Consider the following 14653-nt stretch of genomic DNA (forward strand, 5'->3'; position numbering starts at 1 on the left):
TTGGGTCTCCTGTTTTCAGCTCTATTACCCTCACTGCTGTCTGTTAATTGTCACTACAGGCGATGGTCTGCATCTGAACTTTGTGCCTATGGAAATGTGTCTTGTTTAAGCGTGCTGCACTCAGCATAGACATGTAAAGATTTAGTAAGTGAAAGCAGCTCTAGTAAAAGTGTAAGAGCAAAACAAAAAAATTGCCTTGAAACAGAGGGCAGGCACAGCCTTGTTAAATGTGCTCTCAGGGCACGAATCCTGGTTCTGTTTTTTGGTTGTGTGACTCATATGAAGAGCTGAAAGGTGCAGAGGTTCATTTCTATTTCTCTATGTGTTACAGAGTGCAATGCAGGCTACTACCTCTTTCAGCAGGGCTGTGTGAAAGAATGTCCAGCAGGCTTCTCGGTGGGCTCCCAGCCTCTCAACTACACAGTGGGAAACTTTATGGAACCAGCTTCCGTCCCAGCCTGCCTGCCCTGCCCACAGCCCTGCCTGACCTGCAGCAGCCTCAGCCCTCGGTCCTGTCTGTCCTGCCCCCCGCACAGCTCCCTGGACCCCAACTCTGGCACCTGCCTGCATCTTAACCAGTACATGCGCGAGTCCCCTGATAGCTTCATGGTAGGGCCAAGTAACCAGAGATCGCAGCTAGAGTCAGGCTCCCGGCTCCCCATAACCATTGCTGTGCTCAGCTGCATGGCCATCATCGCCACTTTCGCTGGCATCTTCCTGATGCTGCAGCTGCACTCCGGCGCGCTCCTCAAGTTGCCCTCTCTGGAGGCTGGCGGTGGTCTCGGGGGCACCTTCAGTCTCGGCGGAAATAGGGTGGTGTCGTACCGTGGCATCCCAACAGTGTGGGGGGAGGAAGGGGTAAATACAGACTCGGAAAACGAAGAGTTTGACGTCCAAAATGAGAGGACTGCCTTTATCAAAACACAAAGTGCTCTTTAATGCCTCCTCCACGTCCCTCCCTCTCTCCTGCTTTTAAAATCCTCACACCACCATTTGTCTGATAATTCAGGGCTGTGGTGACTGTCTCCTCTCACAGTCTTTTTCTGGTTTAATCTCCAGTTCATTTTCTTTTTCTGTCCTATCGGATTCTCATCTGAGTTCTGTTTCGGGATCTGGTCGCTCCGCTGTGCTGTGGGAGACCTGATGGGAAGCTGTTGTCTCTCAGAGCTCGGGATGGCCTGAGCTTTGCTCTGTTCACACTTGGGCGCTTTTCTATTAAACTGGCTCTCTCCCTCCCTTTGCCCTCAATCACTAACAGTGTCTGTCTGTGCAGAGTCCATTTTCCCCTCCAGCTCCTTTTTGTTACAGTAAACAAATGATTATTATTTGCTTTCTTCCTCTTTTTTTTTTCTCCTCCCACTGTGTCGTTTAGTCTCAGTGCAGTAGCCAGATGAGATTGCGTGTATGTGTGTGTCTGTGCATGTATGCGTGTGCATCTCTAAATCATTGTGTGAATGTGAGCGTGTAAATCTAATGAACAGTGAACAGTGCAGAGAAGCTTAAGCGGGTCCTGTCATATTTAGTGCTTTAACTAAAACGTGATGGCCAAAAATTGTATTATGAACCATGAAATCCAATTTGAAAATATTTATTCTCTCTGAAGTGTCATTTAATGACCTCGCTGTCTATAATCTGTTGACAAATACAATGCTCTCCAGTTATTTACATTTTTAAAGTGCATTTTCAAGATCAAACAAATCTAAAGCGTAGCAGTTGATGAGAAAATATCCAGACTTCAATGGTTTATAATCCATCAGCAGTCAGACGTACAATGCAGACCTTTCAGGATATGCCATCTCTGCAGTGTCTCTCTCTCTCTATGACAGGACAATTGCAGTATCTACTGAAGATACAATTCTTATTTCATGCAGTCACTTTTAAGCCAGTACAGTTATTGTTCCTGTTATGTGAAAAGGTTTCTCCCAGCTCTGAAAGAACAAACTGTGAGTCATTCAGCGAGCAAAGCCTCCTTCAGCCTTTTGGGATTCCAGCTGAACTTATTCCTGTTTTGGAAGCTATAAATTCTCCTGTGCTCGTAACCTCCCCCAACCATTACATGGAAGGGTATCAAAACAAAAAAGAAAAAGGAAATGATAAGAAAACAACACACACACACACACACAAACTTGCAGGCTATTCAATCAACCCTGAGGCATAATCCCTGCCAGGGATATTTAATTTCTGTGTCTGAAGTGCTTACATCCTGGGGCTGTGGGAGAAGATGCAGGGCTGCTTGGAGAACCCAAAACAATGTGTGACTTGAGCGCAAAAGCTTCTCAAAGCAGCTGGAAGGTGTTGACTGACTTGTGACTGATTTCTGACAGAGCTGTAACAATATACTGGCTCTCCTCTCATCACATCAGCACTACAAACACACCGCATATCTTAACGAGTGAAAGTTGCTTTGCGTGTGGGAGAGTGCGAGTGTTAGTTTATTGCATATGAGGTTCAGGAATGTTTATCTGCCCTCTGAAGTGAAGATTTCCTTCCTCCATCCTTCCAGTCTCTGCTTTCTTCTTCAAATTTCAGATATTGTTTAAAAATCCTGCAGCGAGACTCCACGTCTCATCAGCATCTCTGCACTTACCCTCCAGTCTGCATCTAATCTGAATTTCAGATGATGTCTTTAGTGTACTTGCCAATTAATTATATTCTGAATAATACTGCAGCAAACTATTTATTCTGAGAGATTTTATTCATTCCTTTAGGGAAAATTGCTTTAAGCTTTTTTTTTTCTTCTTCTTCGTCCCCCTCCTCCTCCTTCTTCTTCTTTCCCTCCCTGGCTGGTCATCATCTGAAATTTGCATCTCATTATTTAATCCAGTGTAGCCATTTTGATTCCAGTGATCTTTTTTTTGTTATGTTGAAATTATGACTTTCAAAATCAGTGGAGCTTGCTGAGAGAGGTTGTCATGGTGATGACATGCATTGGCGACTGCAGCTGCTCGTCCTTCTATCTACCTCTCATATCATTCAGCAAGGTTTCGTTTTGAGGAGCTGATAAATGATCATAGAGGTCAGATTATATGTAGGTTAGAGATGAAATCGCTTCTGGGAAATGGTAATTTAATTTTTTAATTTTATTTTATTTTTTAAGGACTGTAGGTTTGTATGTCACATTTATGTTTTAGAGGAGAAACAAACAATTGCAATTCAGAAACTGTAAAGCTGCTGTGTAAATTTTACTCCCCTGGAACTCCTATCTGTCCTAAAAATTTATTGCCTTTAGGATCAGCATTCATGTGCAGACACACCTGGGTGTTAAAGCCTCTTACTCAAAGAGGCTGGGTAGGAGAATTGCTCTTACATCTTGTTGGCCAGCATTTAAGTGCTAAATCAACCTGAGATTGCTGGGGGCGTTTGTTTTCTTCATCTTTACCCAGGCATCTCCTCCTGGGGTTTCAGACCTTATTTTATTCTTTTTAAGTTTCTGTCACTGACAATCAATTCCTTTGTTTGTTTGTTTTCTTTTGGGGTGGGAGGGGGGCAAGGTGCAGAAGCACACAAACAAATGGATTTTAACTTTTGATTTAACTGCCTCACTAGAAAAGCCTCCACAGAAAATGTTATTCACTGTATGCAGATCATTTAAATTGCAGATTTAGAAATCAAGTCTTATTTGGAAAAAAGAAATTCTCCAAAGGCAAAAGAATGCAGATTTTGATTACCAATACCTGCCAAAAATCCTCTTGAAAAGAATGGAGGAAGATTGGTATGCATGCTTTCAAACACAGCGCTCAGCCAGGAAGCGTAATTCATCTCGAATGGCTGGTGCAGGTGTAACACATTTGGCTTACTGTGGCCGCTTCTGGATCAGAAGCCAAACTGAAAATGAGGATTTGGAGAAAATGCCCCAAAAGGAACAAAGCTAATGTGGCAGGCTTGTTCTGCAGGGGTCTGTGGGTTGTACATTAGTGCCTACTGCCATTTAGGCTTTGATTAGTTCCACTTTGAGGAGGGTGCTAATTTAAAAATGTAATAACTCCAGCTTCAGACTTGAGCCACCAAATCTTATTGACTTCCCAGCATGCTGCGAAGTGTGTAAACAACAGATAATGGGCTAATGCAGAAACAAAATTGCTTCCATAAACCGTTTTTCTTAAACTCTGGATGCATCTTTTGAAGAAGTATAACATGGGATTCAACCAATGCGTTCTAATTACTGTGCGCTAATTGATTCCTGGTCTAGTCAAGATTATGCACTGTGCATTTTCCTTTGGACTTGTATTGCTTCCAGGAAGAGTGGTTTTGTTTTTTTGTTTTTTCTTCTTAAAAATCCAACACTGCGGGTGTTCAGACAGGTTTCTGTGGCCCCTCAAGTGCGCACACGAAATGATTTATTCGTCTTGGCTAATGTTGTATTCACTGCAGCTTAAACTTAAAAATAATAAAAAAGTAAAAATAAAAAATACTTTAATCAGATGATCTCAGAGCGCTGAGCAATCGGGTGTTAAACTTGGGAAATCCATGAATGCAGGCAGAATTAAGTAGCTTCTGCTTCCGAAGAGCCGGAGCTGCAGAAAACCATCAGCAGCCAGCTGATTCTTTTAACGGTGAGAATACGATAAAAAAAAAAAAAACTAAAAAAAACCCACAAAAAAAAAAAAAAACCCCACACACTAAAATAAGACGAGTGCCAGAAAGCAGCTCGTAGCTAAAAAGCCCTACCACTGTAGCTGCTCTTAAATTTAGAAGGAAAAAAAACACTGCATGTCGCAAAACATCTGCCCTGGTTATAAAGAGAAGACTCCCTCATTGCTGCCATGAAGGCTCGTCTTTACATTGCTGATTTAAGTCATGTGGAGCTCGACGTTGCTCCCGTCCTGCTTTAGGATGTAGTCTAACGTGAGATTAATATGAAGTCGGATGAAGTTAATAGGAGCAATATCTTTGGCATAACCAAAGACAATCATGTTAATGCTGTCTGTTTAGTATGAATATGTGTTGCTTCCAGGTTGTCACAATCCATCGACCCTTGGCTTGTGTTCAGAGTGTTTTTATTGAAACCATTCAGTCACCTCTGCCTTTTTTTTCTTTCTCTTTTTGTTGTCGTTTTTGACGATCTGCGACGACACCTTGTATGTTCAGCAGCTGCGGAGGGAGGAGGTAGAATGTATCCCATCGCCATTAACTTAAGGGCTGAATCAGACCTGAGTGCGTCCGTGTGTGCACACGCGTGTTAAAGTAGAAAGGAAACACTTTGTGATGGAGGAGCGGTCAGTGGAGCAGCCTCAGTCGACTCCGTTGACCTCCTCCCGCCTCTTCGTGAGGTTCCTGACCTGTGGCTGCACACAGTACCTTACAGATACGTGTGACCTATGGTAATGTACAAGAATGAATATCCTACATGGAACATAACTCTAAAATAAGGCCTATTTTTGTACTATATGAAAGGTGCAGTGTAATTTTCTTGTAATTTAAGGATTTTTTTTTTTTTGCTCTTTTCTCCTTTTTATTTAATTGATGTCAATTATAGATTCTACTAAAAATAAAGATCTATGCAAATTTGAATGTGTTTTTTCTTTTACTTAAATGATTGAAACTTGATGCTGTTGTTGGTTAATGAATGCGAGAAGCACAGAGATGGTGGACAGTTTAACGGTACATAAAATAGTTTCAAGAAAATATCCTACATTAAAGTATTTTTAAATGCAAGTACTGAAGTATGAGCATTACATGTGGTTAAATGTCGGGGGTAAAAGCATCCTGCAGAAACGTTTATGCTATTTTAGCATCATGGATTTATTGGATTGATGATAATAATATGTAAGACTATTCCTACTGAGCTTGTAACAAGATCTAAATGCCAGGTGTGACGACAAAGTTCAGTGACTCCGCCCACTTATTTATAAATCTAAAAATGGCTGATTTGAAGCTTTGATTACCTCGTAAAGGTCATCTCCTCCTGCACCGGAAGCTGGCAGAGCTGCAAGATCACGGAGGTTCTCGGAGTGATGAGACAACCCGATGGTTTGTAATGGAGCCGATCATTAGCATTGTATCATCAGTGAGTGCAGTACTGGAAAATAACAATTTTGTGCTAATTTGTAGTTTTACTAAGCTAACGTGCTAAATTTGGATGGCAAACATGATAAACAAACCTAATCGGACACTGTATTAGGTACACCCTGCTAGTGCCGTATTGTGCGCTTGTCCTCGGAGCGGTTTTTATTCACAGCATAGATTCAACAGGGTGCTGGAAACATGCCTCAGACTTGTTTCCATGATGACATGAAGGCATCAGTCAGCTGCTGCAGATATGTCAGTTTGCACATCCATTATGAGAATCTCCTCTTTCTCCACATCCCAAGGATGCTCAGTTGAATTGACTGTGTAGGCCTTTTGGGTACCGTGATCTCGGTGTTGTGTTTAAAAATAGCAGTCTGAGATGGTTTGAAGTTTGTAACACAGCGCGCTATCCTGCTGGAAGGATCCATCAGAGGATGTGTGCACTGTGGGCATAAAGGGATGACTGCCAACAATCCTCAGGTAGGCTGTGGTGTTTAAATGATGCTCAGGTGGTAACAAAAGATTCAAACTGTACCAAGAAATGATTCCCCACACCATCAGCAGCCTGAACCACTGATATGAAGAGGGATGGATCAGTGCTTTCATGCTGTTTGTCAAATTCTGACCCTGCCAATTTCAGCTTCAGCTTTATTTGTCATATGTAAGTTAGCAAAGAGTAAACATTTTCAATGAAATGTGTTTAACCAAGTGCGGCATCATGAGAAATCTCACAGTTAAGCAGTTCTCAGATTACTATATGAATGTTGCAACCAAAATTGAGACTTTATCAGATCAGTCTTCTTCTGTCCACTTTTGGTGAATCTGCATGAATTGTAGCCTCAGTTTCCTGTTCTTAGCTGACATCTGGAGCACCCAGTACAATGTTCTGCTTCAAGGTTCAACGTGTTTTGCATTCAGATTCAGAGATGCTCTTCTGCATACCTCGGTTCTAATGAGTGGTCATCCTTTAATTCTTCTTGACCACTGGTATCAACAAGGCATTTTTGATCCAGATAACTGTCGCTTAATGGTTAATCTATTTCACGCCATTCTATTGTGTGAGGTTGTGATATAGTAATATTCATGTTGGTTGTAGGCCACTATGGTCATCACCATGTTATTGTGTCAGAGCCTGAGGGATCTTACTTGGACTAGCTGGAAGCTACATCTGAAATTTTCATTGGTGGAATACACAGACTATTTATAATGGTAAGGAAACACGGTACTGGGAAATGTGACTGACGGGGCGAAGATGAAATTGCAGTACTGTACATGTTTTCTTGCACTGTCAGAAATATGTGGCTGAGAGAAGGGCAACTGATTCAAACCTTCACTAAGTAACGAGTATGGAAGTTAAACTGGATGATATTGATCTACTAGAAAAGGAATTGAAGCAAAAGCTACCAGGCCAGATTACATTTTCCAAGTTAGTATGTCTGTGAAGGTTCTCAGTCATCCAGGTCATCGTAGTCAAAGGAGCTTGGAAAGAAAAGCGTCTGGACTTCTTTAAGTTGCTTGAAGACGTTTCACCTCTCATCCGAGAAGCTTCTTCAGTTCTAAGGTCAAATGGTGGAGAGTCCCAGATATAAACCTAGTGGGAGTGACCCCCCACAGAGGGACAAAAGGACCCCCTGATGATCCTCTAATCGCCTGAGCCAAGGTGTGAAACTGGGCGTGGGTCCCAATCAGCCAGAGTTTCGGGTGTGTTCATTGTGAAACCTGGCCCCACCTTATCATGCGAATTCCTGAGGTCAGATGGCCCAGGATGTGAGTGGGCGTTAAGGCGTCTGGGAAGGGATCTCAAAACTGGATTATAGATGGCAGAGAGTTGGTGTCGTAAACCCCCGCCTCTGTTCAAAGATGGTCGCTCACAGTGGACATAGATGGCTTCTTTCACTCCTCTTTCGAACCATCTGTCCTCTCTGTCCAAAATGTGAACATTGGCATCCTCGAAAGAGTGTCCTTTATCCTTAAGATGCAGATGGACTGCTGAGTCTTGTCCTGTGGAGGTGGCTCTTCTGTGTTGTGCCATGCGCTTGTGAAGTGGCTGTTTGGTCTCTCCAATGTAGAGGTCTGAGCATTCCTCGCTGCACTGTACAGCATACACCACATTGCTAAGTTTGTGTTTTGGCGTTTTGTCTTTCGGGTGAACCAGTTTCTGTCTAAGCGTGTTGCTGGGTCTGAAATGCACCGGGATGTCATGCTTGGAGAAAACTCTCCTGAGTTTCTCTGATACACCGGCTACATAGGGGATGACAATGTTGTTGCGTCTGTCCTTCTTATCCTCCCTCGCTGGTGTCTGGTCTTCTTTTCTGTGCCTCTTTGCTGACTTTAAGAACGCCCATTTAGGATAGCCGCACGTTTTGAGTGCTTCCTTTACATGTGTGTGTTCCTTCTTTTTACCTTCAGGCTTAGAGGGAACACGTTCTGCCCGGTGGTGTAGGGTCCTAATTACTCCAAGTTTGTCTTCCAAAGGGTGATGGGAGTCAAAGAGGAGGTACTGGTCCGTGTGTGTGGGCTTCTGGTAAACTTTGATGTTGAGTTTGCCGTTCTCTTCAATGTGCACGGCGCAGTCCAGGAAAGGCAAACAGTTGTCCTTTGTGTCTTCCCTGGTGAACTTGATGTTTTTATCCACAGCGTTAATGTGCGCAGTGAAGGATTCCACTTCTTGTGTCTTGATTTTGACCCAGATGTCGTCCACATATCTGTACCAGTGGCTGGGTACTCTTCCTTTGAAAGAGCCAAGAGCCTTCCTTTCCACTTCCTCCATGTAAAGGTTGGCTACAATAGGTGACACGGGGGAGCCCATGGCACCGCCATGTTTTTGTCTGTAAAAGCCTTCGTTGTACTTGAAATATGTAGTGGTGAGGCAGAGGTCTAACAGTGTGCAAATCTGATCGGGTGTGAAGTTGGTCCTGTCCTCCAAGGAGCTGTCTTCTTGTAGTCGTTTTCTGACAGTCTCCATGGCCTCCGTGGTGGGTATGCAAGTGAAAAGAGAGACTACATCAAAGGACACCATGGTTTCATCTGGATCCAGGGTAAGTTTCTGGACCTTGTCGGTGGAGTTCTTGATGTGGTGTGGGGTGTTCCCCACGAGAGGCGCGAGGATGGTAGCAAGGTGTTTAGCAATGTTGTAAGTGGCTGAGTTTATGCTACTGACTATGGGTCTGAGTGGGACAGCTTCCTTGTGGATTTTAGGAAGTCTGTAAATGCAGGGTATGGCATCCCCTGGGTAAAGGCGGTGATATGTAAGGCGGTCAATAATTTTGTCCTTTTCAAAGTCTTGAAGGCAAGTTATAACTTTCTTTTTGTAGCTGCTTGTGGGGTCTCGCTTTAAGGCTTCGTAGGTATTGTTGTCACTGAGGAGAGTAGTGATCTTTGTATGGTAATCTGTAGTGTTTAGGACCACGGTGCATCTTCCCTTATCAGCTGGTAAAACAGTGATGTTGTGGTCTTTGCTCAGGGAAGCGACGGCCTTCTTTTCCTGTATTGTGAGGTTGGATGGAGGGACTTTGGCACTGGAGAGCGTGGCTGAGACTTTCATCCTGATTTGCTCTGCTTCTGTCTGTGATAATTTATTAATCCGTATGGCAGATTCTGTGGCTGTGATGAGGTCCACTATGGGCAACTGTTGTGGAGAAATGGCAAAATTGAGTCCTTTGGCTAATACTCTCTTTTCAGGTTCAGTGAGAATCCTGTCTGAAAAGTTCTTAACCCATTTCTCCTGACTGGCATCAGGTGTGTTTTCTTCTCTGGGTTGTGTAGGTTCAGGATGAGGAGTGTGTGTTTTTGAAAGCAAGGTGTGAAATTTCCTGCGTTGTCTTTCTTTTCCTTTAGAGTGTTGGGCCCGCTGAGCCTTGTCCACAAACTTGTAAACCTCTTCTAAGATTGGAGAGGGTAGAAGGGTTTCCAGTTCCTGCAGAGTCTGGCTGATCTTGATCTGGAGGGCATCTATAGTGAAATGGACCTGTCTTATCCTTTCACTTAAAAGGTGATTTTGTGCTCTCTGTAGAATCAACTCTGCTTTGTCTACATCTTAGGTTGAAACCTAAGATGTAGACAAAGCAGAGTTGTTCCTAAGAGCCTGCGCCTTGGATCCACTGTCAGGGGATACAGAGCAGAGTTGATTCTACAGAGAGCACAAAATCACCTTTTAAGTGAAAGGATAAGACAGGTCCATTTCACTATAGATGCCCTCCAGATCAAGATGACCTGGATGACTGAGAACCTTCACAGACACCTCGTGAATGAGTGAACTGCTTAAAGTAGCTTTCTGGTTCACACTCCATACCAGTTGGTGGCGATAATGGACCATGGGGCATATGTGGAGCAGGCCATCAGCTAATTGGAATTTTAATGGTTAGATCCCTCCAGTTTGTATGCCAAATGTCCTTGTGCAGGACACTAACCCCAAGTTGCTCTCTGATGCATCTGTAGAAGTATGAATGTGTGTGTGCATGTTATATAGGAAGAGAATAGAAAAAAAAGTGTGAATGAGTTGCATAAAGTGCTTTGAGTGCTGAGTAGAAAAGCGCTATATATGAACCATTTACACCTAAGGTAAGGGCATAGTTTGGGCAGCTGTGGGCCCAGAGTATGCCCATATTTGGCTCTGCTTACTGTAGGTTTTCAGTTTTGGAGCTAGTCTGTAGTAGTTTTCATTATTCAGCGTTCTTTGTATGGTAAGCAAATTATGTCCAGACAGCACAAAACTGTTAACTCTCTCTCAGCCACACCACAATACAGAGAAGAAACAGTAAACCGCTCTCACTGAGAAATAAACTGCTGATGTAAAAACAATGCACGTAAAGATTTGACACTATAAAACGCCACGGTTTAAAACCCCCCAAAAAACATTCAAAGTCGGTATCACGATCGTGCTAAACGGTTTTGCAATTTAAGTGTCAAAACTCTTTTGTTGCACTTCTGCGTTTTTCTTTTGTCAGAGTTGCAACGTTCAGAATCCGAGTCAATGTACTTTCCATCCTTTCAACAGCTTTCATTTAAAGTAACTCACAGGTACAGCATTACAACATGATATAAAGTCTGCTGCAGAAGTGGCAGCATGAGGTGACATTAGGACATCAAACATGAAGAGTAGTCTCTAACTAAGAGCGTGGTCTGCAGCTCTTTGTTGACTCTGTAACTAAACATAAAAGCTGACATTTCCTCTGTGGTCTGTACAACCAACTCTGAGCAGAGCTGCATTTTTGTGTGTGTGTGTGTATGTTTGTGTCCCTTTGTCTTCCCTGCAGCCTGTATAATGAGTGTATCTGATGATGTATGGCCAGAATAATTACCCCAATGAATTTACAGCACGGTGGTTGCACCAGACACCAACCAAGTCATAAATGAAAGTAATGACGTGAGACTGGCTTCATACTGTGGTGTTAAAAAACAAGAGGAGTATTTGCATTATATGCAACATGCACCCTCCGTGTTTACAGTCTGGTGTTGTTTAAAACTATTCTTCTAAAAAACAATAATGGTTACAAGACACCACCACTATAAACTTTTCTCAGAGTCTTTGCGGCAGTGCATTACTTCACCAGTAACCCTGTACTTTCCTGCATCATGCCGTTAGCTGCTTGTGGGGAAGTATGAAGCCACAATGCTTCGGTCAGCTGCTCACACACAAGCAACACAATAAGCCAAAAATCCATTGAAAGTATTGTGAAAGTCTGAGATGTATTTCAGAAAGTATTAACGTCAAGCAGTAGCTTGTTGGAGCGGGGCAGCAGTTTGGTTGGTGCAGATCATTCATGTCTACGTTTCGCTGAGGTTCGAGTGTTTTTACATTTCTGGTTTTGCAACTTGTCACATGTTCAGATCCATGTCAGGAGCTTATGATAATTAAAAAAAATATGTGTGAAGCTTATAATCCATCCTAAGCTTTCTGCCCCAGAACACAGGGTTTTTTTTGCTATAACGTTCTGTTAGCAGCTTTTTTGTTTTTGTTTTCTTCCTGAGGCTTTCTACCTGATATTGTTATTGTGCCTGTGGGTCAGTCTCACTCTTCAGGAATCTGTTAAGCTTGGAGATTATTGGAAAACACTGCATCTCTCTTACCCTGATAGTTGTTGTCCCTGTGGCACAGGACTATCCAAACTGTGTGTTTATCTTTTCCCTCTCCCTCCGTGTGCTCTGTGTTTTCACTTTCATCGGATCATTGAATGTCCTGGGACCTTTCTTTCTCCAGGTTATCAGTGCCTCATTCCACATGCTTCGAATCAGATTTTTAGTTATTTTTTGTATTTATTCTGAGCCCCTCTGTTCTTACCCTCCTGTGTGCATTTTGTTGGCGTATCTTTCTCTATGTTGTTGTAAAAGTCTTTCTTTCTCAGCTCTTTTTTTTGGTTTTAGTGGAGGAGGTAAAGTCTTGTGGCCCAGATCTTTGATTTGCTTGATCATCTTAACACTAGAAGTGTAGTATTTTATTAAAACATAAGTGGCCTTCAAGGCCTCTTGAAACACATTCAAAGCTCTTCTTTGGATATTGGCTGCCTTTTGTTCTGTTCTCTATCAAGATGATCCCACACTGTTTCAATAATGTTCATGTTCAGGAGGCCAATCCATGAAAGTATTCCAGTGTGTGTTTTTATTTTTTCTATTGAGGTCTGCTTTTACTGTGTTGTGCGTGTGCGTGCATCTAGCCACTTACTGATGTAGCTGTTTGCCAGGCCATGATTCCTGCTGACTCCTGAAAAGGAAATTTTGCAGACCTTTATTGTCCACATGACCTGTTCGTATAGGATGTGCTGCTAGCACCACACCTTCTATTTTCCGTGGGGTAGTGCCTTCCTAGGTTTTGCAGTGGTTTTTCATTCAGGCGGGGAATGGGCTCCTCTCCTGCAACAAAGATGTTCCCTGCATGCAGTATGCCTTTCCTTCTTGATAGGCTTCTTGACTTTCCTGCCTTGACTGTCATGCTCGCCCAAGCAAGAAGCTCATGCAGAAGTCATGCATAGTGCTGTCTGAATGATGCTTGCCACATCATCCATATAGCTCCGTAGTGGTGGAAGCCTCCACCTGATGGTAACTTGATGCCTCTATCTGCCTGGCCCCTGAGAATTACCTCAAAGGCTACTACGAATAGGATGGGGAAGATGGCGCATCTCATAACTGTTCTACATTCTAGTTCTTGGCATCCAGTCATGAAGCCCTCCAGAGTTGAGCACATGTGCAGGTTACTGAAGTATTTGGTGATTATATGTTGCACACATGTAAGAACCCCAGTGCAAAGTCTAAGGGTCTGCGTGATACTGAGCCACACGCATTGGTGGTGAGATCTAACTGCACCAGATGCAAGTCGCTCTTCGCTTCATGCTGGATCTGGTTCCAAATCAGAGAGTAGTGCTTAGTGGACATAGGAGAGCCTGGGATTCCCACATTCTGGCAGCTTGTATCAACATATCCACTCACCATGATGAAGTCAGTCTCCTTGTCAGGATGGAGGAAAAAAACCTTCCTCTTTACGTTCAGCAAGGCAATGCTGAACTAACTGATGGTCTGAAGGCTCTGTTCTTGGGAATGAACACGCCGACAATTTATTATCCTTCTGATGGGACCGGTTGTTTCCTCCAAGCTGTTTTCATCCACTTCGACAGTGTCCTGAGCACCTGCAGGCAGTTCTTAAAGAACTTGTGGGGAACCCCGTTCATCTTTACTATTTCCTGTAAATTCAGCTAAATGGGAACAGAGTGATGTGTTTCTTGTCAAGGTGCTAGTTATAAATTGCTTAACCCTTTCATGCATGAATTATGACAACCGCAATCAGGAGTTTTTCTTAAGTATTTTTTATTTATCTTTAGGCATGAAAAAAAGATTGTTGAACTTCATTTCTTTAAACATGTACTTCTCGTTGAGAAGTACATGTACATGTCCACTTAAGCAGACAACTTATGTGTATGGAGTGACACGTCAGTGTCAAATGTAGTGGTTTACGTGCAAATATATCAACACTGACACAAATACAAGAATACAGCCTTTGAATAGCTGTCCACTGTAGTGACCACTATGCGCGAAAGAGTTATGTTTAAAATTGGTTCTTTGCTAAGCTGTCTCTTATCTTTAAACACAACATCGATTCACCACTTGAGTCAGGTTTCTTTTTAAATACCTGCACGATGAGTAGGTCGGTATAAAGCAGCCTAACAAAACACATTAACAAAAAAATAACAGGACTGTACTGAAAATGAGTGAAAGAGCAACCGGTGTCCAAAGAAAAACTTTAAAAGGCCTTTAGAAAGGCTGGAGAAATTGTGTTTAAGACCAAACTATAGGAAAATCGGACTCTTTGGAAGCATAATATAAATAAATAATAGTACTAGACCTCCTGGTACTGATTATCTTAGTAACAATTTCATTATGACCTGTAAAAAAGTCTTTCAATTCACTTTTTCAGTAGTGGACTTATTTTAAGTCAGTAAGGCCCTCTAGGGTAAAAAAAAAAAAGTGGTGCTCTTAACACAAGACATAAAATGCCATGTCTGTCTGACCTGGAACAGAGACTATTGCACTTCAATTTTATGTGTATTTGAAAACTAAAAACATGGGGATACTACTACTACTACTACTACTACTACTACTACTACTACTTTAGTAGTTAAGAAGTTATTTTAAAGTAGTAATTAGTGGAATCATT

At 42.6% G+C, this 14653-nt stretch overlaps 2 protein-coding genes across 6 annotated transcripts in view; both read left to right on the forward strand.

Moving 5' to 3' along the window:
- furina (furin (paired basic amino acid cleaving enzyme) a) overlaps positions 1-4581 on the forward strand; it is an 82067-nt gene extending 77486 nt beyond the window's left edge. For all 3 annotated transcript variants that reach the window (XM_026169440.1, XM_026169457.1, XM_026169448.1), the window contains exon 16: positions 332-4581. In XM_026169440.1, the coding sequence (XP_026025225.1) occupies positions 332-939 (608 nt within the window). In that variant the 3' untranslated portion in view covers positions 940-4581. The remainder of the gene's footprint in view (positions 1-331) is intronic.
- Positions 4582-5576: 995 nt separating this feature from the next.
- Positions 5577-14653, forward strand: part of fes (FES proto-oncogene, tyrosine kinase) — a 28253-nt gene continuing 19176 nt past the window's right edge. Inside the window, exon 1 of one of the 3 annotated variants that reach the window (XM_026169426.1) lies at positions 5577-5970. In XM_026169426.1, coding sequence (XP_026025211.1) covers positions 5955-5970 — 16 coding nt within the window. In that variant the 5' untranslated portion in view covers positions 5577-5954. The other 2 variants (XM_026169430.1, XM_026169433.1) reach the window with 2 other exon arrangements.

The sequence above is a fragment of the Astatotilapia calliptera genome, chromosome 1, assembly GCF_900246225.1.
Source record: "Astatotilapia calliptera chromosome 1, fAstCal1.2, whole genome shotgun sequence".
Taxonomy (NCBI): domain Eukaryota; kingdom Metazoa; phylum Chordata; class Actinopteri; order Cichliformes; family Cichlidae; genus Astatotilapia; species Astatotilapia calliptera.